The 21604-nt window shown below is 49.6% G+C and overlaps 1 protein-coding gene across 16 annotated transcripts in view; it reads right to left on the reverse strand.

Annotated features, from left to right (window-relative positions):
• Nucleotides 1-21604, reverse strand: part of TACC2 (transforming acidic coiled-coil containing protein 2) — a 175165-nt gene that overhangs the window by 147350 nt on the left and 6211 nt on the right. For 13 of the 16 annotated variants that reach the window (XM_045191313.3, XM_045191308.3, XM_045191312.3 and 10 more), the window contains exons 1-2: nucleotides 13621-13783; nucleotides 11775-11853 (exon numbers count right to left, since the gene is read on the reverse strand). In XM_045191313.3, coding sequence (XP_045047248.2) covers nucleotides 11775-11807 — 33 coding nt within the window. In that variant the 5' untranslated portion in view covers nucleotides 11808-11853; nucleotides 13621-13783. The other 3 variants (XM_045191303.3, XM_053923123.2, XM_045191304.3) reach the window with 2 other exon arrangements.

Here is a 21604-nt window from a genome sequence, read left to right on the forward strand (position 1 = left end):
AACAGGCATCACTGCAAAACAGCACGCACTTCAAAAGTCTCCCCTTACACTCGCAAACAGCAGACTGGGGAGAGACTTGGCGATCCGCCACAGGACAAGCAGCCTTGTCAAGATGCTCCCTCAGATCTTTCCGGAGCGGCCACTGCTTGAGTAAACAAACAGCCTCGCCTTGGCTCTGGAGCCCTCCGAGCCCTGCGTCTCTGTAAAGCAGCCCTCCGCGGGGCACAGCAACCTTCCAGTCCTGAAAAATCCGCTTTCCCAAGAGCCGAAGTATTTCACCATTTAAAAAAATTCCCTGACCTTACCTCTTAAATGAGCGTCACCGCTCTAGACAGGGGCTGCCCGCTCATGCCAAGCAAGAGGCTTCGTCGACAGGGTTCGACCATGACCGGAGTGTCTTGCCAACTCGCCCCCTCTTTGAACGGAGCTTCTTGGGAGCAGCGTGACGGCAGGTGAATGCTGGGAAGTGGACCAAAGGTCATCCCCCTGGCATTAGGAGTCGGATTTCAGAAGCAACTGCCAGGCCCCCAAATAGGGAGGAGGAGCACATGCTCTGTGCGGCGCCCCTCTTCCCCGTCCCCGGAGGGCAAAGGCACCAGCTCCGCTAGACTGTCCCAAACATTTCTTCACCTCCAAGGCAAAAACCACAGATGGAAGCAGCTCACCCACGCTGGCAGCGGGGCACACCCCAGCCTCAAGTCTCCCCTGGCAGGCACCCGGTCGGGCCAAAAAGGAGGAGGCCCCGAGGGTGGAATTTTAGGCTTCCCCAAACAAAATGGTTTCTGATGTGGCTCGGTGGAGAAATGAACAGCTCTGGAGCCAGAGAGAACTGGGTGTGAAGGAATCGCCGCTGTTCCCTTAAAAGAGGGAGAACAGGAGGAAACTCAGTTTGCAGTGGGATTTGATAATTCTGCCTTGTGTCCAGGAAGGGCTCAGTGTTGGTTCCAGGTGGACATGGAAGTTAAAAAGACAGGGTGTGAGGCGTGGCGCTCAGGGAAAGCTCAGCTCAGCCTAAGTGGGAATCTTCTGTGCTATCTGCGCAACTTTTCTGTGAACCTGAAAATATTCCCAAATAAAAAAATAAAAAAGAAGGACAGTTCCTGCCCTCCTGGAACTTACAGTTTAGTGAGTGATTGACAGACACACATTCAATAAACGACACCTGCTTTCCCTGCCGCCTTAGCACCTGGGTAGCGGGGTAGGAGTTCCCCCGAAAGGACCCAGGGGCCCCGCAGAAGCCAGAGTTGACCTGGCCTGACCTCTTTAATCTGTGGGGAAAGCAAAACCTTTGAGACTCGAAACACACAGCTCAATATTAATGTATGTTTAGTGTTTTAGCAGCCATGTAATTTACAGAGGGCTGGACCAGCTCAGAAAACCCAAATCCCTTCACCTCTTGGAGCCTCTTTATTTAGCTAATGGGAACCGCAGTCCTTGGCCTGCCTGCCTCGGTGGGCAACAGGAACGACTTGTCAACGTGGCAAAAAACTGTGCAAGTAGAGAAGAAAGTCTCTTTATATGAAGAGTTGAGTTTGTCAGGATGGCCTATAATGTACTGTGGTTCGTACTTGATTACACTTGCAGTACAGACATAAGCCTTACTTTGTGCCCCTCTGGGATTCCTCCTGCACTCATTTTGATGCTAGAACATCACGAGGCTTGATTCATGGAGAGCGCAGGAAGCCACGGGTAGTGGTTAGAAGCCAAGCGTTGCCACTCATTTAGCTGTAAGCCTTTGGGCTCTAGCCTCCAGCGCTATATCCAGAAAATGGGGATCATAATCACAGGGATGCTTTCAAGGTCAAATAAACTACTACACGAGAAGCACTTCGCACAAGGCTAGACCACAGTGGATACTCATCAATACTAGTTATTATTACAAAGAAGAAACTGACTCAAAACTCACTAAGAGCCCCAGTGGCAACCTCCGCTTAGAGCTAAAGCAGTTAATCAGATTCTTCCGAAGATGTTCCCGGCCACCGGGACCCATGAAGGTCACAAACTGCCATAATCATTACAGTGAAAAGTGGCACCAACCCTCTGGGCCGGGCGACCAGACGTGACAATAAAGAAGCTCCCCATTGTTACGAACATTGAGCTTCTGCTGTTTCATGGTCTCTTCCCTCGGTTTCTTTCTCATTAAGTGCAGTTAAATCATCCCAGTTACCCATGTACTGCCGGAAGAATATGAGAAGATGCTGGCTTTAGCACTGCTAGCCTAATGCTGTGTAAATGCTGGGTTCCTTCGGTTCCTCGGAAACTGGAGAAACTACCCCCAAGTTAAACGGGGGGCCCCAAACCTTTAAACAACACAGGCACATACCTACGGGCCATTTATCTATCCAGCAAAATAATGGTCACACAGCACCTGAGCCACGGCCAGCCTCAGCCTGCGGGAACGTGCACAGGCATGCTCTGGGGGGACCCAGATCCCAGGTTCATGGAGCACCAGTTCTCGGGCCCTCCTGGCCCTCCGTTCTTTGGCTGTCAGTGATTTCCACCCCACTGTGGTGGTCCCTGTGCTGAGGTTGCCTTCAGGAGTGAACCTCGGGCCCAAGCTGCCCCTACAAGGCCTGGGGGTTGGGGAGTGGGTGTGCACAGCCACCTGCTCTCCATCCTTCTGATCCCATCTCCCACTTATCCTTCAGCTCTGAGCTCCAGCAGCAGCCCCCCGGGAGAGCTTTCCCTGACACCCAGGGCCAGCTCGGGTGTCCTTGCCCCTGTCTTCTTGCTTCATAGCATTGACCACAGTTTTTTTTTTTAGTTGAAAAATTTTTTTTCTGGACTCTAAATACAGAAATATCCAGACAATGGAATTGCTTTTAAAAAGATTTTTTTACTGATCATATATATAAGTTAAACTTAGAATTATCGTATGATTCAGCAATTCCACTTCTAGGTATATGCCGCAAAGAATTGAAGGTAGAGGTGAGTGCTGGTGTGGCTCAGTGGACTAAGAGCCAGCCTGCAAATTGAAAGGTCACTGGTTCGATTCCCAGTCAGGGCACAAGCCTGGGTTGTGGGCCAGGTCTCCCGTTGGGGGCGTGCAAGCGGCAACCTATTGATGTATCTCTTGCATGTCAATGTTTCTCTCCCTCTCTTTCTCCCTCCCTTCCCCTCTCTCTAGAATCAACAAAAGGAAAAAATTGTTTTTAATTAAAAGAAAATGGACAAAGGAGTTGAATAAACATGTCTTCAAAGATACACAAATGGCCAACAAACACATGAAAATATGCTCAACATCACTAATCATTAGGGGAATGCAAGTCAAAAGCACAATGAGTTACCACATCACGCCCATTAGGACAGCTATTGTATGAAAAAACAATAATCGCAAGCATTGGCAAAGATGTGGGGAAATAGCTGCCGGAAATGTAAAATAGACCAGCCTGCAGAAAATGGTTTGGAGATTCATAAAAAAGTTAAATGTAGAATTAACATACAAGCAATTCCAATTTCAGATACGTCTCCAAGAGGTTTGAAAACAGGGCCTCAAGCAGATACTTGTACACCCATGATCAGAGCGGCACTTTTTACGGTTTCTAAAAGGTGGAAGCCACCCCAGTGTCCCTCAGTGGGTGAATAAATGAGTAAAAGGTGGGATATATGATGGAACAGTATCGAGCCTGAAAGAGGAAGGAAGTCTGACACCTGCTGCTACATGGACGAGCTTGAGGGCTGAACGCCGCTGTGCACTTAAAAATTGTTAAGACGATGAGTTTTCTATTGTTTATTGTATGACACTAAAGAAAGAAGAGCCCCCCCCCCCCCCGTTTCTGCCGGCAATGTTACTCTGTGTTTGTTTGCCTGCCAGCTCCCTGTCTGTTGCTCCATATGGGAGGGAAGCTGCACCGGAGCAGATTAAGGCTAAATTATTCACTGCTGGATCTCACATGCTAGAATAGTGCCTGGTGCATGAAAAGCATTCCTTACAGTTTTAAATAAAGAAACGTTTTATTTACTTGTTGGCGTGTCTGTTCAAGGGTTTCCTTGCTGACTCCCCACTGGACGCAAGTTCCGCAAGCCAGGGACCTGGTGTGTTTGGTTCTGCTCTGGGTCCCCAGCACCTAAACCAGCACCTGCCACCCATCAAGGGCTCCAAGACTTCATCAAGTGAATAATACACCACGCCCTCCTCAGGACATGCAAATTCGTCACTGAGACCGTGAGCTCTGCTGCCAACTGCTGTGGGAAGTCCCCAGCTAGGCAACACCACTGGCCCAGGAGCTCTCGAGGCTAGTTGGAGACCAGGGTCTCCAGCTCACTCCTCCACTCACCCAGGTGATGTAGGGGGTCAGCCTTCCCAGCCTGTGCTTGTCTAGGAAACAGGAGTGATGAGCCTGGGCCTGCCCACCTCCTGGGAGTATGGCAAGAATCAGATGGAATCACACACACCAAAGGGCTTCACCAGGCTCAGCACAACAGTTATTTCACAACCTCCAGCATGTGTCTGATGGGACGTGCAGAGACACAAGGGCACCAGGCAGACCCGCCTGGCGGCCACCTCTGGGGGTGGGAGGGGGCGGCTCTTTTCTTAAAGTAAAGCACACGTCACTTGAGTGTGATGGGATTCCAGAGCAGGAGGCCTCACTCTGACCATCCCCCAAGCATACCTCGTACCTGGAGCTCGACAGCCTCTCCGGGATGAAATGGTTGCAAAGCTCCCAGGTTGCCCTCCTCCCGGTCAACAGCCAACACCCGGGGCAGCGCTAAGCTGTGGGACTCAGCCAGCTGTGTTCGCGCACAACCACGCTGACAACTGATCGGGAACCCAACCTCTTTTACGACACATCAGTTTGCCTACCCACAAAGGGGGGCCACCACCCCACCCCCAGCCTCACTCCAGGACAAGGGAAGTCCAAGTAGAAGGGTTTGGAAGGGTTAGTTTTGGCTCCCAGTGTCTGCGTTACATTGAGAACGTAAGCCCGGTTCAGCAACTCACCACAAATCAGCTGAGCCCACCCTTGGGTGGGCTCACCAACGTGTTGTTTGTAAGAAACCTAAACACGTATGGCAGATTCGATTATGTTGTGTAACATATTCGGGGTGGCTAGCGGGAGGCAGTGAGGGGAGGAGAAAAGATAAAAGGCCATCTAGATGTTGGGGGCGGCTGAAAAGCAGACCACGCAGAGCACACGCCCCAGGACCTGCGGAGGCCCATGGTTTGGAGGCCACAGGATGACGCTGGGCAAGCTGAGGTCCCGTTGCTGAACGCAAAGGGGTCTCGCCGTTAGGACGGGCACAGAGAACGGTATCCCCCGCAGGACTGGAGCGGCAGTCTTGGCAGTTTCTAGTCCCAGGCCTAACCTGCTGGGTGTGCTCCCCCTCCGCCCGCAACTACAGGGGAATCAGACAACAGAAGGAGAGGAACCTGCAACCCGAGGGTACATGGAGAAGGCCAGAGCCAGCATGGGGTAGACGTGTTCCTCTTCCTTTGCCCTGGTCATGTGGCTGGTCCCCAGTGCCCAGTCCTTAGTCTGCGAATGGAAGATTCCTTCAGACCTCATCTGTCCTTCCAAAAGTCTATTTGTAAGCAGCACACAGGGACCTCCAAGTGCATTGCCATAGAGAAGGGGCCTCACAGAGAGGGTGTGGGCATGGAGGGGTGGGGAGTGGGGAGGCAGAGGAACCAGTCTGCAGTGTTAGTGAAGATTCAGGTGTGAGGTGACAGGGTTGTGACAGCGGGGTGGAGAAGAGGAACATGCTAGAAAACAACAGAACAATGAGTATGGGCTACATGGTTGTCTTTTGAGAACATGAGTCCAGCAATATGGGTGGGCAGTCATCATCCTGGGCCCACCTTTCCCCGGCAGGGGTGGGTGCATGGCTCATCCTGCGGCCTACATTCCAGGGCACAGTGACGGATCCCCGAAAAGGCACATACATGACAATCCCAGCCAGTCAAGGTTCCATAGAGGGGGCAGATTGGGGGCTGGCCCATCAGGGGGAAGGAGCTCAGGAACCTGGAGCTGCCGGCAGGCCGAGCGCACCTCCCAGAGCCCTAGGCACTGTGGAGGGAAGCAGAACAGAACCCAGAGGGGACAGGTCTCTAGAGTCATCTCTGCAACCTCTGGAGTCAGTGACTCTTGCAGCTTGACCCCTCTGTGGACTTCTTAATCCAATGAGCCAAACAAGCCTTCTCTGCTTCTGCTCATTGCAGATGGGCTTCTGTTTCTCCCAATCAAAGAAGAAGTCCTAATCAAACAGCAATTCAGAAGACTAGATGGTGAGGCCAATAGTTACTTGATTACTTACTAAATCAATGTAGAGAATGGGAGTGGGTGGAGCCGGAGGTGGCCCCAGGTTTCTGTCATGGAAGATAGGGTAGATCATGGCACCCAGGAGGAAAGGACCAGGGAGGGCAGCTGAGCTCAGGCTTGAGGAGCCTGGGGTGACTGTGCATCATCCAGGTACAGACACCCAGGAGACAGTGGAAAGGTGGGTCTGGGGCCCCAGCCCGAGCGGGGATCCCTGAGTCCTCTGCCAAAGGTACTTCATTCCACTTGCTCCTCTGTGGAAGGGAAGCCCAGTGTTGATCCTGGAAGGCTAAAGGCAGCCCCCGGATGCCCACTGGTTCAGGCTGAGGTTGGAGATGTGAAAACTTGCAGTGCCAGGAAACCTCCTCCTGTCTGCTCCAGGAGGCCAGGGACTCAGGACGCAGGAGAGGGGTGGAGCTGGGGGGATAGGTAGAGTGTGGCGAGGGTCCTTAAACTTCCCAGAATTTTCCTGATCAGCAGAGACTAAACTATGCATGGCTTGCAAGGATAGAGTGAGATGGGCTCCCTACCCTAATAAGAGGAGTATAAATAAGAGTTACCTTTCAGAAAAGCATTTCGGCTGCAGATGTAGAGATGTAGATGTAGAAAGAGAGGGAGAGATAGAGACAGAGAACAAGAGATGCTTACGTTTCCTTTGACGCAAGAATTCCATTCCTATGAGTCTACCCTAAGTAATTCTGGGCAGCGTGATTTTAGTAAAGATAATGGAGAGAAAAAAATGTAAGCTATTTGAAACTTTGTGTTCAGGCAGAAATTCCTCTTAGGTTGGAGAAGGCCAGCCCCTGCCCCCAGGAGTTCTCCTGAAGCAGGCAAGGCAAACGTTCCTCCATTCTAGGGTGTCTTAACCTCAGCACCTTTGACATTTTGGGGTGGGCAGTTCTTTGTGGTGAGGCTGCCCTGCGCAGTGAGAACATTCAGCAGCATTCCTGGCCTCTGCCGACTAGGTACCGGTAACATCTCCACTCTGGAGCCGTGACACCAAAAATGTCTTCGGACATCGCCAAATGCTCCCCGGGGAGCACAAAATCACCCCTCTCCCCCCCCCCGTGAGAAGCACTGCATTGTCCTGTTTGTAGCCAGTAGTGGAACCTGCAGAGGGTTTGGGGCCCAAATAGATTGGGAAGACCTTAGGGAAGGGGCCAAACGTGAGTTGCTTCATTCGTAGGTGAGCAGGGCTAAAGGCCAGAATCGGAGTCTGGCACCCTGGACTGTGTCTGCACCTGGAGGGCCTCAGCCAGTGGCCACGCCCTTCTCCGCTCTCAGATCCAACAGAGCATTCTTTTAAATCCAGATTACACAGTTAAGACAAGAACCAAACCCAGCCAGCAGGAACTTTTTTTTTCCCCACAGAGTATTGAAAAATAATTGAAATTGGTTGCCAGCATTTTAAAAATTGTAAGATTTCTTTATACCATCTCTTCTAGAAAAGAGGAGAGAATTTCCCATTTTGTGAGACTAGTATCACCCTGACACTAGGACCAGACCCCCAAAAAGAAAACTACAGAGCAATATTTCTCATGAAGTTAAATGTAAACATTCTCCATAAGCTGTGACCAAACCAAATCTAACAATGTTTAAAAAAAATCATACACCATGACCAAGTGGGACTTATTCCAGGTATGCAGGGCTGGTCCAACACTCCGAACTCAATTAGTGCGACCTAACCTATCAACAGGCCAGAAGAAAGATCCTATAGTGACATCAATTGATACAGAAAAAGCATTTGAAAATATCCCAATCACAATAAACATCCTCAGCAAACTGGGGCTACAGGGGAATTTCCTTAACTTGGTAAAGAGAACTTACAAGAAACCTATAGCCAATATCTTCCTTAGCAGGGAAAGACTGAATGTTTTCCCCCCGAAGACAGAGAACAAGGCAAGGATAGCCACTCTGACCATTCTCAGTGAACGTGGTTTTGGAATTCCTAGCCACTGTAATCAGGCAAGAAAAAGAAACATACAGCATACAAATTAAAAAGAAGAAATACAACTCTTCCTATTTGCAAATACCAGAATTGTCTACATAGGAAATCCCGAGCAATGTATTAACAACCTTTCAGTCTTAACAAATGAGTTCAGCAAAGTCACAGGAGACAAGCTCGACATGCAAAAATCAGCACACTGACAATGAGCGTGTGGAAGCCAACACTAAAATCACATTGCCATTGACAATCACTGCAGAGAAAAGAAAACACTCAGCGTAAACTTAAAATATAAGCAGGATCGGCATGCCGAAAATTATGAAATGATGATGAAGTAAGTCAAAGAAGACCTAAATAAATGGACCGGAAGGCTGAACATAGTAAAGATACCAATTCCCCACAAATTGAGCTCTAGTTCTAATATAATTCTTATCAAGACCCCAGCAAAGAATTGTGTAGACGTAGACAAGCTTATCCTAAAATCTACATGGATAGCCATAGGTCCCAGAATAGCTAAAGCGATTTTGAAAAGTAATAAGGTGGAAGGAGTCGTTACCTGATTTCAAGACTTACCATGTAGCGGCAATCATCAAGGCTGCGTGGGATCAGCAGAAGGACGCGCACAGATCAATGAAACAAGGGAGAACCCAGAAGTAGACCCACGCAAATATAACCAACTGGTTTTTTGATGAAGGTACAAAAGCAGTTCAATGGAAAAAGGAGAGTATTTTCAACAGAGAAAGGTGAGGATTTTCAACACATGGTACTGGAGAGAATGGATATCCATAGGCAAAACACAAAAAAAAACACAGAAAAAGGAACCTCCACCTAGATCTCACACCTTACACAAAAATTAACTCAAAATGGATTATGGATTGAAGTATAAAATGTAAAAGTACAAAATTTCTAGAAAAAAAAGAAAAATTTTCAGGACATAAGGCTAGACAAAGAATTCTTAGGTTTGAAATGGAAAGCACTATCCATCAAAGGAAAAACTGATAAACTGTACCTCATGAAAACTTTTGTCCTGTAAAAGCAAAAGACAAGTGAGGCTGGGAGAAAATATTCGCAAACCACAACCTGACTCAGGATTAGTATCTAGACTATATAAAGAACTCTCAAAACTCAACAGTAAAAAATAAATAAATAAAGGCAGTAAGAAAAGGCAGTTAGGGCAAAAATATGAAGAGATACTTCACCAAAGAGGATATACAGATGGCAATAAGCACATTAACGATGTTCCACATCATCACTTGGCAGAGAAATGCAGATTAAAACCACACACAATGTCAGAATGGCGGTACCAGATGCTGACCGAATGATGGCGGAGGGACTGGGTCGCTCCTACGCCGCCTGCCCGCCCACAGGAATGTAAAAGGGTACAGTGATTCTAGAAAAACGGTTTGGCAGTTCTGTGTAAAATGAAACCTGCAACCACCCTATGGCCCAGCAATGGCACTCTTGGGCATTTAACTTGGAGAAATGAAAACATGTGTTACACACACACACACACACACACACACACACCCCACGTATATAAATTTTCATTGCAGCTTTATTTGTAATGGCCTCCAACTGGAAATAACCCAGGTGTCCTTCCATGAGTGGAAGCTTCCCCCAGCGGCCGCACCTCTGTACCATGAATGCTACTCAGCAGTAAAAAGGAGCAAACTGGACACACGCAACCACCTGGATGGATTCGAGGAACTTGTGCTGAGTGAAACCAGCCAGTTCGCAAAGGTCCTGTACCACATGGTTCCGTCCATCTACGTAACATTCTCAAGTGTTAGAATTATGGAATAGATAGAGAACAAATTGGAAGTTGCCGGGGTGGGGGGAGAAATGAGGGGTAAGAGGGAGGTGGGTGGGGCCACAGGGGCAACAGGGGGCCCTCCTGGTGCCACAAATGTTCTATGTGTTGACTTTATCAATGTCGGTATCTGGGCTGTGATACTATGGTTTTACAGGATGTAACCCTTTGGTGTTACTAGACAAAGGGCAAAACAAAAGTAGGTAGAGGGTACATGAGATTTCTCTGTATTATTTCTGATAACAACATGCACACCTATTATCTCAGACTTATAAGTTTAATTATAAAATCTTAAAGAGTTCATGGGGAAAAATGTGGGTTCTGACTTCCCTTGAAGAACTGGGAAGACCTTGTAACAGAGTCTCACATTCCCACGTGACACCTATCAGCAGGAGTGGGTGGTGGCTGTCCCTTGAGACAGCTGGACAGGGACCCTCCTGTTTGCCACAGTCCTTACCCCTCCCCATTGTCTCCCACCTAGTCATTTAACACAGTTACTGTGTCTTGCCTGCCCCTGAAGCCTGGGGTTTGCTCCTGTTCTTTTAATGATTCTTTGTTTTCCTGCTTAAGAAAAGAAGATTGTATGGGAGATGAAGGCAGAGGGGAAACAAATCGAATAATGCTTATATCCAGTTTTCTTATTCAAAGAACTGAATACCATTAGGCCAAAAGTTCCACTATGTGTGAGATAAATGGGAAAGTGTCTCCTTGCTTTTGTTCACCAGGGCATCGATTTAAATATTTCAAACTTAAGCCCTGACCAGTGTGGCTCAGTTGGTTGGGCATTGTTCCACAAAGCAAAAGGTTGCAGGTTTGATTTCTGGTCAGGGCACATGCCTGGGTTGCAGGTTTGGTCCCCAGCTGGGGCCCAGTCGGGGCGCATGTAAAAGACAACCAATCACTCTGGCTGGCGTGGCTCAGTGGATTGAACGCCAGCCTGTGTAGCAAATATCACTGGTTCAATCCCCAGTCAGGGCACGTGCCTGGGTTGCGGGCCAGGTCCCCAGGAGGGGGGTGCAAGGCAACCACACACTGATGTTTCCTTCCTTTCTTTCTTTTTCCCTGGCCCTCTCTCTAAACATAAATAAATAAATAATCTCAAAAAAAAGAAAGAACGACAACCAATCAATGTTACATTGATGTTTCTCTCCCTTTCCTTTCCTCTTCCCCCTCTCTATAAATAAATAAATAATATCTTTTAAAATAATTCAAACTTAACATGGATAACTAAAATCTGACTATAATATCCCAGTTGTTTGCACAATTAAGCAGAGTCCATTCCTCAATTGTGAAAACCTTACCTAACCTGGAAACAATAATTCACATTTAATCTGCTCAACACTGATAGATTTAAAAATCGCTCTTTAAGGGCCTTAACTCAATTTTGAGGAGGAGTGTGCAAAAGTTTTTACTTTTAACCTTCTCTGCCATATCCCTATATGTTGACGGGGGCGGGGGGTGGGGCGGGAACTGGGACACAATCCAGGGGAAATGTGCCAGACTCTCATTATATCAATTTTTAAAAGCACAGAATGAAAAGAAAAACTAGTTTTCATGGCTTATAAAATTAGGGCTTGAGGGAATTCCGAGAATGAAATGAAAAACGCCCAGATGGATCCATATGCCATGTCACTTGTGTCTAGAGAGACTGTGTTCTAGCTTGTTCTTTCCTGGGCAGAGAGAAGATGCTGGAAAGAAAAGCCTAGCCAGGGTCAGCTGACAGGGGCTCCGGAGATTAAGGAAGGTGCTCCCTGACACCCACCTGGTTATCCGCGGCGCTGTTCTCGTTGCCCATGGCGAGTCCCGGTGCTCAGCGTCTGTGGGGATTTTATCAGAGGAGACTGGAAAAAAAAAAAACCCAAAAGAATATTCACATCTGTAAAACGGAAGAAGATCTGAGGCTTCTTCTCTCTGCTTGCTTGTCTCCCCAAACTCAAAAGCCAGAGGATGGGAAAGGTTTATCTCTGCAGTCACATCCAGGACAATTGCTTTTGGAGGGTTTTTGTCTGTGATCTGCCACCCAAGACTCCTGTCCCAGCGCGGGCTGGTGTTGGGAATCCCCGCCCCGCGGTTGGCAGGCACTTCAGAAGAACGAGTTTGTGACTGCGTCTCTGAGTTAGTGCCAGTGCACACATATATGTACATATGTACACAGAGAGAGTGACTGAGGGCCCGTTTGCCAAAGGCAGCGCGAGGAGCGCCACCGCCCGCGGAACGTGTTCTGTTTCCAATTGCGCGCAGTTTGGAAACCCGGAGCGTGGCTGGGCTCCCACCATCCGCGACAGCGCAGCTCCGTGTCGAGCATCCGGAGGCGTGAAACCCACTTCTCTTCAACAACATATGGTTTTTATATTTTTCACTCTAAACACTTGTTTCATCAAATCAGTTTCACTTCTGCGCATATTTTTATGAAGGCAGAGTGGTTTTCTCGCTTGGAAAATGGGTCGTGGGGGCGAGATGGCGAAGAAGTGGTCGTGTAACAGGGCGAGCCGCCGGGACGACTAGAGTCATTTCATCGGGCACACTTAGTGACAGTGTTTATTAATCATCCTCGTAATGAGGGTGCTTCCCACAGCTCACAGAGGAAGCAGGACAGCTCCTGACGGGGCCCAGCTGACTTCTGTGTGACCCCAGAACATAAGCAGGCTGTCACTTGTTCTAGGTAGAGAAACGAAGTTACAGAAAACTTAAAAAAAATCATAGCTGTTTAGACCTTAGAGACTAACAGCCTAATCCAGTAAGGAAGCAGGCTGGAGAAGGCCAAGGGCTGACCCCAGACCCAGTTCGGAGGAAGCCAAAGCTGAGATAGAACAGCGTCCTTCCTTCTAGTTCAAGGCTCCTTCCTCCGCACCAGGGCTGACATCCCAGTGTCTCCTCCGAAAACTTCGGGGACTGACTTACAACAAACCTGCCCGTTGCTGTGCTCATCCGCTGAACACAGACGGCGTAGGCACCGTGTGCTCTGTCTACTGAATAGTCACCGGGAAATGAGAGTTAAGTATTTTGAGTGGCTCAGTTAAAATGCTCCGACACTGAGAAAAGCGGCAGTGAGGTCCCCATAGTGATCGATTCTCTCACTCCTAAACTTTTCACCAAAAGGGCACAATTCCTTAATCCTTTCTTGTCATTTTCTGTTTATAAGGTGGACCCTCCAAAATGATAGGCTCACCTATAGAATGCAAAAATATTCACTTATTTACAACTGATCACTTCAGGTTAGTTTTTTAAGTTCATTTGGAAAATGATGCCTCCTTAGCAAATAATGTTGTGTTACAATCTTTACCCCTTCTCAATGATTGTAACTTCCTTGTACCAACCCGCTTAAACCACCTGCAGCTGGGATTTCGCATGGGTCAATGCAATACTAATTTTTGAAACTCCTTCACCAAATTAAACTCAATAATTTTATTGAAAATTAGAACATCCAAACTAGCTTTTTAAAACGGGTCAAGAGATTAAAAAAAACAGCAAAACTATTCCTGTGGCATGCACATTTCAGAACTGCAAAGGGAAGGCCCGGCTGCGTCTGGAACTCTCCCCCATGGCCTCCAGAACCACCACCCCGTCAGGCTGTCAGAGAGCAGAGGACGGCTTTGCCAGCTACTTACATTCGGGGGAGGCCTGAGATTTTGCAAAGTCGCTTTCCAAGCTATGGGACTTTCTCTTCGTCCATTCAGAAGCGAGGGAGGTGTACTCAGAGGCACTGACCCACCTCAGCCAGCTGGGCAAACAGCTGGTCTCCGCCCTTGACACCGACACCAACCAGCTGGGCTTCATACCTGGGCAGCAGCCGGCCGTGCGGAGCCACGTGATTGCCCAAGCCTGCCGTCAGCATTGCCCGGGCCGCTGCATCCGGGGCCTTCCACACGGGGGGTTTTCCCTGTTGTTGCATGAGCGGGGGCTCCTTTCAGAAATCGCTGACCCAGGCTAAACCTGGCCACACCCAGGGGAGCGGGACTGTCCTGCCCCGCCCCGGAAGCAGGGCGCAATAGAGCGAGCGGGGGACAAACCTTGCTTTCTAGAAAGGCGTGAAATGCTCAAAGGGCGTCTGTTGGCACCTGCCAAAAAACTTTTCTTTGTGGAGACACAAAGAAAACTTGTGGAAGTGGGATGACGCCAGCAGTCTGGCACCTGTTTACAGCGTGGGGTGTGCAGAATGTACTTACCGGGGCGTGGCTTGAGTTTCAACACGTGAAGTCCTAAAAGCAGCAGGCTGGCCGGACTGCTGCTGGTCAGACCTGCCCACCCAGGCTGGAGGAGCCCCGGGGGCCCGTGAGTGGGACCCGAGGGCAGCCGTCCAGAGACCCTTCTGCCCAGCAGGCTCCCACCTCCCAGGATTCCTGCAGTTACTACCAATCAGCCACACTTTGTCATGAATGCAGCCAGTTTGGTTTGGTTTCTTCAGTGGCGCAGACTTTCATTCAAATGAAAGCTTCTGCAGGAGCCCCTTACCCCTGCCACAAGGTTCGACCCTTCTGGGGCAACAAATCAGCATTTCTTCAAGGGCTCAGAGAGGGGTCAGGAGCTCCCTGAGGGGGAAAGCTGGATGGGGGGGGGGCGGGTGGCTCAGTGCCCCACTTCTGGGTCCAACAGAGCAGAAGGGTGTATGTTTCAATAGGTGAATGGATAGCAAACTGTGGTCTAACTGCACAATGGAATATTATTCAGCCCTGAAAAGGAATGAAGCTCTGACACCTGCTACAACTCCAAAGAATCTCGAAAATATTACACTAAGTGAGGGAAACCACTGGTCCTCTATTGTGTGAGCTCACTGATAGGAAATGTCCAGAACAGGCCGATCCGGAGAGACAGAATCCAGGTTGGTGGTTGCCAAGGGCTGGCCAATGGGGAGTAACTTCTTGATGGGCTCCGCCTTTGGATTTGGCGTGATGGAACGTTTTGGAGCTAGAGAGAGGTGGTGGCTGCACAGCACTGTGAATTTTTTAAACGCCCCTGAATTGCTCACTTTAAAATAGTTAATTTTATGTTCCGTGAATTTCATTCCAATTTCTGTAAGTGTGTAATTTTCACACCTTGGGGTTCTGCATAAGATATTTGGAAAAAAAATAGCATGCCACTGCTGGGTAAAAAAAAAAAAATGTTTGAAAACTGTCGCTTTGCATTGTTATCACTAGGTTTCTGTACAATTGAGGACTGGAGGCGTGAGAAACAAGAACATTTGCTGGCCTCCCACCCTCACCCCCTTAAGTCACAGGAGAATTTTTCTAAAGAAGAGAATCTTTTTCAGCAAAATATCTTGGATGAGCCACCTGGGAGTGAAAAGAGGTTCCAGGCAAGTCTGTAATAGATGGGCGAACTTGGCAAAAGCCCTGACAAAAAGAAGGGGAGACTGGGGAGGGGGGACGAGGGGAGAGAGGGAGGATGGCCAACCGAAAGGGGAGAGTCCCACAGGAGTTTGAAGGTGAGTAATGTTCAATGTCCAACGTTCGGTTGTGGACCTCCGGCAAGGCGACCTTCTTCCACGAACCCCCCTCTCCGTCAGCTCTGGAGCCTCACAGCTTCACTGTCATCGGCACCACTGGCCCCTGGGCCACCAGACCATGGCTGTAAGATGCTGGGCATCATTGCCAACACCCGTCCCATCGCTGCTGTCCTGGCCACCACTGGCCACCAGAGAAGCTGTCACTTCCATTGAAGGAAAAGAGCAAAGGAATGTTCAGACTTTTCAGCTTCCATCGCAGGAGCTAGGGGTCTGTCTCTTATCATCATGGATGGCCCTGGCACGGTCCAGATGCTGGGCACTACACAGCTCCCAGGGCCCACACTCCTTAGCCACGACTGCTGTTCCCCACGGCACTACTTGAACTAGACCCAACATCAATCTCCATGACTGACCACTGTCTACAGGTGTCCATGGTCACTCAACTTCCCTCTCCCCATGTTGTCTTCCTCCAAACCAGACACCAGGCAACTGCCCAGGCTTCCATTGCCCCCACAGATGGGCAAACACACTTGAATGTGGGCATACTCATCTAACCCTGTGGAGACCGTACCTAAAGGGCTGTGATTAAGCACCAGACTCCAGCACCAAACGGCCGCAGCAAGGACACAGGCTCCACCACCCTCCCGATGTGTAAACAGACCGATTATTTAACTTCTCTGTGCTCGGTTTTGTCATCTGTCAAACGGGAATCACGTGGCTGTTGTGAGTCAACCTCGGTAAAGCTCTTGGAAGAGATTAAGCGCTAGATAAACTGTTGACTATCCTAATATTAATGGCGGCAGGATTCCTGGGGATGGGACGCTGTGCTTTTTCACAGTGATTCATGTTGCAGGCTGCTACTTCATTCAGGCGGCTCGCCACAACCAGGGCTGACGTCACCAAGGGTGCTGCTGCCCACTGTCCTGTGTATGGAGTCCAAACGGCCAGCTGAACCTCAGCCTAGGTTCTTGTAGAGTAAAACACAAAATTCATTTTAAAAGATGGCTGTTTGGGAGAATTTTTATTTTCAACTGGTGTATCGGTGTCCCATGATCCGAGGCGCAAAGGGTCCTGAATATACATCAGCATAGTTTCTGATTCATTAAGTCACGTATTTATCCATTCCATAAATATTGAGCCCTTTTTACGTGCCAAGTGCTGAGGAGCTCACGCTCTTTTTCTTTCCAAATGGGCTTTTAGAAAATTTATAGAATGTATTGGGGTGACACTGGCTAATAAAATTGTAGAGGTTTCAGGCTTACAATTCTATGATACGTCATCTGTGTATTATATTGTGTGTTTACCACCCCGAGTTAAGTCTCCTTCCATCACCATTTAACCCCCCTTACCTCTTCTCCCTCCCCCAACCCCCTTTCCCTCTGCTAATCACCATGCTATTTTTATTTTTTTATTTTTTCGGGTTTTTAAAAAGGATTTTATTTATTTATTTTGAGGGAGAGGGGAAGGGAGGGTGAAAGAGAGGGGGAGAAACATCAGTGTATGGTTGCCTCTCACACGCCCCCAACTGGGGACCTGGCCCGCAACCCAGGCATGTGCCCTGACTGGGAATCGAACTGGCAACCTTTTGGTTCACAGGCCAGTACTCAGTCCACTGAGCCACACCAGCCAGAGCTCACCATACTGTTTTTAATATTCACAGCGAAACTATGGGGTAGGTATTTTCTTTTTTGTGGGTAAACAACTAAAGCCCAGAGAGAGCAAGTGGCGTGGCCAAAATCAGCAGAGAGTAGAGGAGGAGTGGTCCAGGGGAACCAAAACCCTGCATGTGGTGGACGACGCCGTGCTGCCACCTGGGAAGACCTTTGTAGAGTTCAGAGGTAATTCATTGCCTCTGTCTCTTATCCACTCAATTCTGTCTTCGAGCATGGGTTCTCTAGCTCTTGCCACTAAAGCTGGCAGGGAAGGCTCCAGCTTATGGGACGCCCCCCACCCCACCCATCATTGATCTAGGAAGAGGGTAGCAGGTCCAGGTTTGGGGCTGGTGATTAACCATCGTGGCTGAGGCAGCCCAGCAGGCCTGGGGAGCCAGGAGCATGTGTGGGGAATGAGGACCCACGACCCGATCTGAAAGGGGAGGGACATGGAGGCGTGAGAACCAGCATGGCAGCTGAACTGTGCAGAAGCTGCCTGTGGGTGGAGTGGGGCTCAGAACCCAGGTCCTGCCGTCCAGGTGGGGCTGGTACCCCATTTTACGTGCTACGTGCATATAGGGTGGGGGTGCAGGGAGCTGGGGAACCAGAGGCAAGATCACACAGGCCCTGTGCCACCCTTGATAACACAGAGGCCCAGAGAGATTTCACAAGGAACCTCCCACTGTGCTGTGAGAAGAGCCTCCTAGCACTTGTTGATACATCAATCACACCAAGTTTTACATTCGGGGTTATTGATTCTCTATTAAAAACACCATTTTTGTATGTGATGGAAACGCATCTGTTCTAAAGGTTTAATAACTTTTGGTTTTTCTTCTGCCTTGAAGAATTTAAGTCACGAGTGCTGGTGGGATCTGGGAGTCATCTTCCCCGACTGCCCCATCTACAGATAAGGAAGCTGAGGCCTGGAGGGTGGAAATGATTTACCCAACACCTCACAATGAGTGAGGGCTGGAACCAGAACTAAACGCAGACCCGCCTGCTTCCAACAGGCTGGCCCGCCCTGAACAGGCCCCTGTAGGCTCTGCAGCAGCCTCCGCAGGAGACCAGCAAGGCCAGCTGAGACCCACCTGTCCTGCTGTGGCGCTGCCCTCTGGCAGGTCAGGTCGTGAGTCAGCCAAGGACGAGGGAGGCTCCAGCGGAGGACTCCAGGTAATGTTTGCTCCCTGAGGGTGAGCCAGGGTCACCTGACCCTGCCGCTCCTTTGGGTCCTTGACAAACCAGCTGCCTAAGCCTCTGCTGTTCCCACGGGCGGCCCCAGGCCGCATCCCAGCTTCTTTCTCCAGTGGCTGAGTTCGGTGGTTCTCACTCTCTACCTTGCACAGCTGAGCATGGGGCTACTTATAGCTCTGTTATCATGTTCCTGTTTGAGCACAAACAAACAGCCGTAGCCTGGGCGAGGGATTGATGACCAGACGCTGCCCGCTCTGTGCTCTGGCAGAGCACCTTCCTGAGCACCAAGGGCCTGGCTGCTCTGTGGCCATTGGGTGAAATGACGTGTCTTCCTTCACACTCTATCCTTTGCCTCCTGTCTCCTTCCCTCCCCGATGTCTGAGGCCACCTAGACGTTTTGATGTGAAAAGTCCAATCGTGTAGGACATGAAGACCAGGAGGAAGTTAGAAGTCATCTGCATTCAAGCCCCAGAGATCAGGGACGACACTGAGACGCCAGGCTCCTCTGCTGGAGAGAGGCTGGGCCGGTCACTGTTACTCTTCCTCAGCTCCAAAACCACTGCACTCAGATGCAGCCTCTTTCTGCTCTGCCAGAGGAGGAAGGAGGAAGGAGAGCACACACTTCCCATCCACTTTCTGTTTCCAGAAGCATCGCCCACCTCCCCGCTTTGCCCGCCCAGCGCAACAGTGGAATCCAGTCTGCAGTTTTCCCAGGTCTTACAGAGCTGGCCTCATGGGCCCCACGACTGAACCCCCCCACGCATACACAGGCCTGAGGCTCCCATCTGTGGGGCCCCTCCTCCAAGCTGCTCAGTTTTAATAATTCCAAGTTCTTGTTTGTTCCCCTAGCTTTGGGTGAAGGCTGCTGCTTCCTGCAGTTGGTACCTTCCATCACACCTTAGAGTTTCCTTTTGGCCTTTACAGTCACCTGGATTTCACTTCTGTATATTAACTTCGAGGTTCCTGCCTCCTGCCTCTGACTCACAGGGTGGCTAAGCTGGAATCCAAACCCGGTTCTTCCCCTGGTTTGGGACTCTCTGCACGGGGCCACTCAGCGTTCAATCACATGGCTGAGTAAAGTGGGTTCAGCCCTGACGTTAAGATGTTTAGGATTCACAACCACCACCTCCGACACTAACAACCAATTACCACCTAATCACAACCCAGACTTCCTGTCATCCAAGTGTCATCTCTGTCACAGGCTCTCAGAACCAGAGGGACTACTATCTAGCTCTGTCGCAGAGCTCCCCAACCTTTTGACATCTGAGCTCACATGTGATCACGTTTACACATCCCTAACTTGGGAAATAGGCAGGCTGCTTGAGGTCTCCCCACTGCCCACCTGACCACACCAAGCGTTGAGGGCAATCAAAAACTGGGCACACCTGTAGCCTGTCGGCACACCTGTGAGCTTCACTTTATCGATGATGAACGTAAGGCCAGAGAGCTTGGGTAGCTTGTTCACACTGAGAGCGTCAGCTGTTGGCCGGAACATCCCCGCTCTCCTTCATTCTGCAGCAAGCCAGCCTGGGCCTGCTCACAAGACTAGCCCCAGGTTTCCTTCAGGAAGGAACAGTCTTTACTGGGGAAGAGAACGCAGTATAATCTGCGCAGGTGTCGAGAATGGAAGGAGGTAAAGTTCAGTAAAAAGAGATGATGACGTTGCTCTGCAGGTGAAATGAAAGTAACTGAGGTTTGGTTCTTGGGGAGGAAGGTCAGAGAAGGAGACTCGGGGGCAGAGAAAGGAACAGGAGGGAGGGGAGACATACCTGGGCATGGGTGTGAGACAGAGAAGAGCAGGGCCGAGGGCCAATGGGACGCCCCTAACATGGGGCAGCTGGGGACATTTGAGTAACAAGCGTGCCTGATGTCCTTTTGAAGTTGTTGTCCTTTCTTGTAGGGCGAAGCCCTCCTCTCTCCACCCCACATCTTCGAACTACACTCACAGCTGCCTTGTGAGTGCTGTGTCTTGCTTGGGGTGGGGGCTGGAGGGTGGAACTTGAAGAAGGGGCTGTGCTTTGTGTTTATTTGGGTCAATACAATATAGGTGAGAGAGAGAGACATTGGAGAAGCCCTGGGGAATTCACAGACATCTGGGGCTAGACTCCGGAGATCCCCCAGGCACAGACTTCAGCTGAAGTCTAAAGGGGCAGGGAGACCCCAGCTGACTTCTGGGTTAGTGTATATTTACAAACTTGAATAAAACCCCTCAAAACAAAATCGGGGATTATACAGACTGTTTGTACTCTTTTTCAAACTGCTCTATTTTTTTCATTCATAGCAACATATCAAGAACATGTCTTTATGCATAAAACATCATCTTTAATAGCTGCAGTGGACATAAGGTTGTTTCCAAGTTCAAGCTGTTTAAAAACATAGATTTCAATGAACCTAATACAAAATAATATTAAATGTAACCTGTAACTGAGAAATAAAATGTAAGAATCATATAGCTCGTTTTTTATAGTTTGTCTCTGCAGAGTGAGGTGGGCGGGGGCCAACCTGCACCTGCCTGGATGCGATCAAGCAGGGAGGCACTGACACCAGAGAGTGGGAATGGGGGATGAGCTTAGGGGCGCAGTCAGGCTGGCAGGGTCAGAAATGGAGTCAGGGGCTGCGCCGGTGCAAGCAGTCAGGGTGGAGAGCAGTCAGGGTGGAGAGCAGTCAGGGTGGAGAGCAGGCTGGGTGAGCACGAACTTGGTGTGCTTGGGGGCAGTGGAAGGGCTGCAGCCAACTGGGCACAGAGGAAGCATAGAGGCTTCTTGTGTCCGGAGAGCCTTGCAGCCCCGTGCTGCCTTTGATGGGAGGGGGAACCTGGAGTCTCCAGTAGCAGTCACATCCTAGGATGTTAGAGACAGGTCGTAAAGGGTCTAGTTCCTCAGCTGGAGTCTGGTTCACTGGGACAGAGGCCAGATTCCTTTGGTGATAGTGCTGTCCAAGGTTTGAACCTCTGAACCAGAAGCTGGGGATAATCATGGAATCTCTGTGTTGGCTTGAAAACTTCTAGTGATGTGAAACTCACTACTTCCTGAGGCATCTCCTCTGAAAAGAGTCATACTGGATCCCTGAAAAGTTATTTCTACTGTTCCATATTCTGGACCCCACCCCTGATTCTGTGAGCAGTTATCCCAGGGCTCTGGACAATGATGACACCATGAGGCATAGGCTGTCAGTTGTGAGGGCTGAGGACCAACAGGGACAACCTAGCTGACTTCAGGGACCATCATCTGAGAGTGGGCCACAGACTTTAATCAAGGCCTAGTCTAAGTGTGCCTTGTTCCGGGACTACACCGACTCAGCCTGCAG

The sequence above is a fragment of the Desmodus rotundus genome, chromosome 4 (genome assembly GCF_022682495.2).
Source record: "Desmodus rotundus isolate HL8 chromosome 4, HLdesRot8A.1, whole genome shotgun sequence".
NCBI classification, from domain to species: domain Eukaryota; kingdom Metazoa; phylum Chordata; class Mammalia; order Chiroptera; family Phyllostomidae; genus Desmodus; species Desmodus rotundus.